Source organism: Plasmopara halstedii (genome assembly GCF_900000015.1).
Source record: "Plasmopara halstedii genome assembly, contig: Scaffold_2904, whole genome shotgun sequence".
Classification (NCBI taxonomy): Eukaryota; Oomycota; class Peronosporomycetes; order Peronosporales; family Peronosporaceae; genus Plasmopara; species Plasmopara halstedii.
This window is the reverse complement of record NW_020189809.1, coordinates 446,661-454,878: the sequence shown is the minus strand read 5'-3', so window position 1 is coordinate 454,878 and position 8,218 is coordinate 446,661. Positions and strand designations below refer to the sequence as shown.

Here is an 8,218-nt window from a genome sequence, read left to right as displayed (position 1 = left end):
TGACTGCACCCAAATAAGAATACGGTATGTGGCTGGGTAGCCAGTAGTTATGCATGTAGTTAGATTTTACTATATATATTTAGAAAAATCTATACCTTTTAATTAGGCTGCTTCGCCGCAGATAAAAATCAGTAAGGTCAGTTTTTGATTTAAACGGAAGAGTTCATTAGCCTTGTGATAAGGCAATATTTACTCTTGGAGTAAGCGGGTTGCGATGCGCTAAGCTCGTACTTGTTCTAGGTATAGAACGAAAGATCGTGACATACCTTACGCTTCCACAAAGCGCAAAGCTACGGCAGCCGCGCTGCACTTGGTTAAAATCTTAATACATGCATAACTACTGGCTACCCAGCCACATACCGTATTCTTATTTGGGTGCAGTCACACCCTGCCCATCTCGTGTGACACACACCCCTGTTTCCAGGGTACGTGTAACCCCGTTACATAAGATGCTGACCGCAACGCAGAATTGATGTTTTGTGTACTAGTCGGAACACTGTTACAATTCTTCAAATTTTGCGCTGCAAAATCCAATATTGATCTAGAGCAGTATACATAACTAGTATGTACCATCCCAATCTCACTTTCTATTGCTCACTGTCTCTCAGCGCGTCATAATAAATAGGCTAGTTATGCGTGCTATTATCAGGCGAGCACTACGAAATTAAGTACAACACAAACGTGTAACCTTGTAACAGCGACAGCCACGCAACCACTGCCAGCACTATAGCGCAGACCTTCGCGAGGCTCAGCCTAATAAATCTATACGAATCACAGTTGTCGTAATGCGGATAGTTGTCGACCATCGCAAACATTTTGCATAAGCAGTACTGCGAAAAGTTAAGACTGGCATCTGGATGCGCTCTAAAACAGCGCCTGAATAAAATACCACATCACCGACGTAATTTGTATGGCAACGACAGCAAAACGTGGTCAATGGATTAAATGAGCTCCAGAACTGATCCGGAATTGATTGCCATGAACTCAGGTCATCAAAAAGCTTCCTAGCGATAACAAACCCGACAGAGACGCGGCCAGGATTGCACAGCACAATCCAGCTCTAAGAAAATATAGAAAGTCTCGACTGAGCTAAATGTTTTATATAAAATCAACAGAGGTCGCTGGGCTTCACATACACAGATAAGCATTGTCCATCACGAAAAACAACGGACAGACCAGCTCACTTACCATCAAAATTTTGTCTCCTTCCTGTACGCCTTCTGGATTCTTTGAGCTCTTTTAAAAGAGATTTTTGCAATATTCATATTTATTTCTATTTGTCTCCCTTCACGAAAAACAAATCATTTCTTCCTTAGTCTAAATTAATGTAGTTGGGTATGAGCAGCCTCTGATAGTCGTCTGGGTTTTGCAATACGAACAGTAGGCTTGTGTACCGAATACTGGCCCAAAGCAACTTTATGTCAGCACCACTTGAGATCGAAAAGGCTGCAAACGAACAGAACATAAGGTATAAGTTTGCCAGAAACCTGTCTAGCATGGATGGTCAACTTTAAAATAGGAGGCCGGATAGGTGCAAATCAAGTTATGAATTTTTACTATATTTGAAATTAATCAGATACGTTCTAGGTGCACTAAATTTAATATAGATAAGCAACTGGGTTTTATAAAATATAAACTTGTTTGTTCAGAAGGTACCCTCAAAAGCCTGGCGCTCTATGATTATGAAATCGATTTTTGGCCTACCACCAGACGAACGGGCATTTTGAGCTTTGTGAACAGACTGAGCAAGCTGGTGCGTTTCGTTGCGGTTAAGGCCTGGGTCACGACCAAGGAACCTCATCACTGTTTTTCATGTGTTTTCTAACACCATAGACTGCCAAAACACATTATTTCGATCCCAACCCCGAATTCTAACAAGACTTTTGAGTTCATCAGCCGGGTATACATCTTCTCATGTGGCCGGCGACCCAACTGAAATCGGATGAGCAAAACGGAAATAGTCAATGCGTATCGAAATGGCATTATGCCGTTATGCCACGTTGTTAAGGTCCAGAGTTCCTTCAGTCTATAACGCCGTCCGCTTCCACCAACGCAAATGAATGGTTTCGGAGTGGCTGCATTACGCCGTCCGGAACGCCGAAGTTATATATAATGCGTGCAGTTTAGCCGAAAAAGCTGTGAGTTATAATTATGAGATTGATTTGACTATGAACATAGCCGATGTGGAGGAATTTTGCTGAACCAAAAGCCATCGCGCGTTCACATGTCTCTGCTATGACTTCGAAAATGATGATTACTTGATCTTCTGCTGTGGATTTGCCTTGCAAAGGACGGACTACGACAGTGATGACTCTCTTAACGCTTGCAAGCACTCGATTGACGACCATCAGCAAGGCGCTTGTCATACTAGGAGCGCCGATAGAAAACAGGCCACCGCCACTCAACTCGACTTGCATAAATATCTGTACCCTATGGTTTCACTGCTCCTGAATGAAACGCAGTGTCGTGGTAGTGCGTATATCTTTAGAGCAAGTACTCGAGGCACGAGACAAAGGCGTCGCCGCTTCCGTATCAGTCCGCATACCCGCACGCGCAGCCGTGCAATGGAATGCTGGCTCTGCGTAATCTTACGTGTGTCAAGCCACGACGCGAAGTATCCGAGACCTTCGCGTCTTGAAGCATTGCAACGTCAAATTTTGAATAGTAGACCGACGGACTCACCAGGACTGTTACGAGAACTCGGTGAAGTCGAAGTGATCACCTCACGATAGGAACATTTGGGGGCATACGTTGATAATATTTCACTAGCGTCGATACCACTGACGACTTACAATCCTATCTTCTTTCTATACCGGAGAAAGTTCCGAAGTCACTCAGTGTAACCCACTTCTCACTAGTGATTGAAACCAGGTTTGGTCACGAGCTTAAAATTTGTATTAGCAGCTTATTGAAATGGCTTCCAGCAAGATCGTAAGGTTGTGAGCGTCCGCCGCAAAGACTTTATTTTACTTTAACGCTGAAACGTGAAACTTTGAACGATGCTTTTTTTTAGTACAATGTCTGCTTCACTGAAGCTGGCTACAATAGTATCCATCGTTACTTTTGCCAGCATGCCGTACTTGATGTACATCCCGCAAGGAGGGTCCGAGCTCGATTAACCGCTGTAGCTCGAGACGCAGGCGGTACTCTTCAGAAGTGCTTGCCCTAAATGTAAGCGACCACTCGCAAAGCAACTGGTAAGCACTCCTTTCGTTCTCAGTGCGAGAAAAAGTCCGCGTGCATAAGAACTACAATAAGCCGTACTCATCTATTTGAGGCTTTGGATACAGCTGTCGGCCAAGTCTGACACTTGGCCGCAATCCAACCACGAGAGCGAAGCGGGGTACGCTGGGTAGCCATAAATCTTTTCCTAGGAAGGTGAATGCAAAGATCACGTTCAGTCAGAGGCAGCAAAGACGCTAGTTTAATCTTTTGCCGTAGAACCTCAAGACAAAGGTTTTTAGTGAGATTATCCTATTGACTTCATCAGATACAGCTTACAACAATGGTGAACCCGTCCGTCCACCAGCCAACCGACTGAGAAAGAGGCAGGCCAAAACGCATCGAGCATAGTCGGCAAAAAATAACCCTCTCACATTTACTTCTCAAGTTGCTTCTCTGTCATGGCGACACGTCGAGTTTCCTGTCAGTCTCGTGCGTGCCGCCGAAACTGACATGAGACATCTTTTATATTGTGCTTTATGGGCAGTGCAATTGAACCGACTGACTCGAGGCTCCGCAAGCGGATCAAAACCGGATCACTGCTGGGGGCAGCGAAAAGCTAAACAATGAAGAATAAACATTCGATTAGTTTCATAGAATACTTTGCTTTCGAAAAGTTTGTATGAGCGGGATTATGGTATGGCTTAAGTAAGCCACCAAATGCAACATACTATGATCGCACTACCTTTAGATACTTAACTTAATATCTTCTGGCTACAGATCCTTGCATTCTTATGCAGCATGTCATAATCTCAACACAAGCAAGTTCTCGAGCTGATACCAAATGAGCAAAGCCCCTTTTCAGGTACACTATTCGCGGCGACGGCGTGGCTGTATCACTAAGCTAATGTAACAGCTTTAACACAGCCCTTTCACCCAGCAGATATACGTGTTTTCGTCTGCCTCTATCTGTAATTTTTCGTTGCACGTCCAGTCTCTCAGCCATTGCGCGCCTACCCGACGCAGCATGCCAGATTTCGTCGAGATAAAAGAGTTGCTTTTGTAACGAAGTATTGTCGTGCAAATAACAATAAGTCAAAACGTGTTGTAGCCACTACTCACTAAACCAGCGCCACATCATGGCTGTGTTAAAGCTTTTCTGATGTCGTTCCAACCGTATATGATAAATGAGACAAAGCGTAATGCATGCATTGTTTGATGTAGCACAAAAGTAATCAGTGAGGACAACTCGTTCAAGCGCCCGCGAGCCTCGTATCAGGCGAATTGTGGGTATTCACAATTTTGAGGGGGGAGAATATAACGGGGTTACAGTACGGGGTTACAGTACCCTTGTATGAAAGGGTAGGTCACACAAGAAGGTGTGACCGTACAAAGGTGTGGCTACACCGTAACAAGAAGCTACTATGTGGTGAGTTATGCATATTGATTATATTTTCCTATTTGATAAAAGAAATCTATGGTTTTAGATATAGGCGGCTCTGCCGCAGATAATACAAATAAATACCGTTTTTATTCTAAACGGAAGATTGTATTTGCCTTGGGTAAGGTTGAGTACACTTTGAGGTAGCGGATTGTGATTCGCTTCATTCATGCTGGTTCAGCTTAATTTTGACCGATTCTAGCTGTTGAGATTGGTACCTCTAACGCCTTCACGGCCCTCACGATCAAACTACATACGGGCTTAGCACACAGCAAGGTCACTGGCGTCGCATACCACGTAAAAAGGTCTAATGTTGTCCAGAAAGTACCAAATTGAGGCTTGAGATAAGCTCGCATTTACCGCATCATAAGCTGCCTGGTGTATCGGACTCCACTACCACGTTACGCCTTTCTTCAGCAAAGAGAGTAGTGGTTCGTGCAACTCTTTGTGTTTCTTTGAAGCTGATGCGCAAAACCATTTCACTGCCGCAGCTCCCTAGGTTTTTCGGGGATCGGCTAGGATTTCATCAAGGAGATTTTCTATGGGTCCACGCCAACTAGGACACAAAAGCGAAATCTTGGGTGCAGAAAAGCCACAACTTCTTACGTTTGCGTGTGACTTGTTCTTGCACACTACTTATGTAAGCGTTTTAGGCGGGAAAGGTAAATTTCTACCACGCTGAGAGCGCGCTCAGCGCGACTGTGAACCAACATTTTGTTGAAAAAGCTTTAACCAAATTCACGATGTAGGCGGGGTACTTGGGCGACATGCGATTTGACATGCAATGGTGTTCTTGTACGCTTGTACCCCTTGGCAGTACCCCTGCTCGACCACCTTGAAAATTCGCGAGAACCTCATATGCTCGACCGCGCTGTCATCAATTGACATTGCACATACGGTGCACAGGCGGCCATCGTCATCTCAATGTATGGTATTTGTAAAGGCAGATTGATCCGCGGCACGAATGTGCGGCCAGTCTGTCGGTGCGACGAGTAGGTATGTGAATACCGAGCTCATATCAAAGTCAGCCTGACACTTTGCTGATCAAGCCAACCAGTCATCTTTCGGTTTGTCCACGGTAATCATCAAAAGACAAATTTTACTCAATCACCACGAGGTTTCTGTCTGCTTCGAAATCTGTCGAATGTGTACGGAAAGGAAACGATGCGTCGGGTCTCGCTGGGGATTATCAATCAGCAAGGATGACAATGATTTGACCCTGATTGTTGCAAATCAAAATTGATGCTAATAGTATAGGCAGACGCGAACCTCCATTAAAAATGGACAAGGATGGAGAGCCCGGGGGAGTCTTTGAATGCCAGCAACATGAATGTTGATAGGTATCAGTCTCGAGTCGCCGCTCGCGGTGGTGGCATTGAGTTTGAACTCTGACCTCGATGGATGGGAGGAAAGGTCCCGACCGGGAACGGACTCGGCTCTCTACTCCAGCCTGTAGGGCGAGTCGCGACTACAGGCCTCCTTTGTCTATGGGAATAACGGTCTCAGCATTCAGCCGTGAACACCGACTCCATCAACATAGATGGGCGCTGGCATGCGGCAAACGGTGGCGCGGTGCCCCGATTTGCCACACCCGAAATATTTCAAGGTGGCTCAAAATCGCATGCCGCGGTGCGGTGAGTGACCGCGGCTAGGAGATAGACCGATGGTGTCGGTCTTCATCAGAACTGGCGACGGCACAGGAGTCTTGGCCGGCTTCGCCTTCGGATAGAATGACGTAACGCTATCGTTCTCGTAGCAAACCCCTCCTCAAGCGTCGAGAGAGCCGCACGCATAGTGCACAGCGCGTTAGATTTTTGTGCTGGCCGAAGACGAAAAAATGCGCTTGTGAAGCGATGTCGACGGGGTTAACGACAATATTAAACCTACCCTGCATCGGAGCGAAGAAGTCTGTCCGCATGTGTGACTCGCCTTCTGGTGGTATGTGGGCCAGCTGAAGGTCACTCCGGATATTCTCCAGAGATAGAATGGCATCGGGGTCAGCGACACACCTCCCGAGAGCCCAATCCCTCACCATACCCGTAAGGCTAGACCATGTCGTATTCAGCCAATGACAATCACAATAAGGAATCGCACGGCAGAATCTATTGATGTTTATTTATGGGAAGTGGTAAGAAAAAGAATAGTCTCCAGGCTGCGTTTCAAGAAGCAATAGCAAATACCCATTATGGTTAAATTATTCGTATATCCAGGTTGTGTGGTCTAGGACTGCGCCTAGACCTCAGTGGGCGGTATGTCGATCATGGCCATCTCGACCTTATTGAATGGACTACAAAGTACTACCAGGTGTAACGGAGCTAAAGATCACGCTCTTATAGCATACAGTGTTTATTACATCGCAAATTGAACTGCCTCCTTTTTCGTGTTGTTAGTCATTCCCATCTTTGAAATGTAACTACTGTATTAATACTACTAATTAGCAGTACTAGAAGTAAAAAACTCCTACATACTATATTTGATATTCTTCTGATAATTTGTATAACGCGCAAACCACTTTGTTTGTTTGCTACAAATCGTACAGAAGAACCTCAAGAGCAGTATGTGCTCAAAGAGCGTTCACGTTTTAGCAATGTTTTGTACACTTTGTACAAAACATTGCTAAAAAAATGGGGTATTAAATATGTACAAGTGCTTGTATATATTTAATTATTGTTTTGAACATAACTCGAAATTTCCAAGGTCAAGAGGTGTATATAACTTCTGGCACGGATTACGGTAATAAAAATTCATTAACCAGCGGTCATGGGACGCGAGAGGTGCTGGTTTCACGCAATACATATGACCCTAGTATTGTAGATAATTTAACATGTGTATAACTTTGTTCGTAATATGCATCACATTTGAAATAAAAATTTAAATACTTCAAAAATAGTTCGTTGGCTCTCCTTCTGAGAAGAGCGTACGATCCGAACGTCTGTGCATTTGTTAGCAAGGACTCATTGAATTTATGTGCGGGATATACGGCAATCGTGTTATGTCTATAAATTTAACCGCCAAATATATCACTATTTTGTTGGACTGACTTTTACGAGACTCCGAACAGGAGGTAAAGATGATAGTGATCATGTGGGATAGTGATCATGTGGGATAGATATAGTGAAACGATTTGGACATATGCCGTGATCCATGCTGATGAATGTCATAATATTCGAATTTATACAAAACTGGTCTGTAGTGGATTCAGCTACGATAAAAAATGTACAAGTAGCCAAGTCCGAATCTCGCTCCTATCCATATGGTAAGTATAAGCATCTGGCAACTCCCTTGGTTGCATAAGTATTGGTCTTTGATCATATAAAAATGACTCTATTATCAATATGATCGTGTGACGTACAACATTATAGAGAACTTACAACTTGAAAGAGTATGGCTGCTCTTAAGATTCCGGTTACAGAAATATGAATGTTGAATATCATTGCGATTTCTAATCAAACAGATGAGATCAGCTTTTGTTTTGGACATAAACAGAAAAGAGAGTATGAGTCAGGTAAACACTTTTTATATGCGGAGAGTGATACAGATTCAACGAAAAGAATCAACTCACTTCGTGTTTTTATTCCTGTCGGAGTCAATGTTGTGACCTTGAATGAAGATGCG

General features: G+C 44.1%; 1 protein-coding gene across 1 annotated transcript; it reads left to right on the top strand.

Moving 5' to 3' along the window:
- Positions 1-2,432: 2,432 nt before the first annotated feature.
- PHALS_05518 (uncharacterized protein) lies at positions 2,433-2,732 on the top strand (the record flags this gene model as incomplete). Its single annotated transcript, XM_024719075.1, has 1 exon — positions 2,433-2,732. The coding sequence occupies one exon, from the start codon at positions 2,433-2,435 to the stop codon at positions 2,730-2,732; it is 300 nt and encodes a 99-aa protein (XP_024584410.1).
- Positions 2,733-8,218: the final 5,486 nt, after the last annotated feature.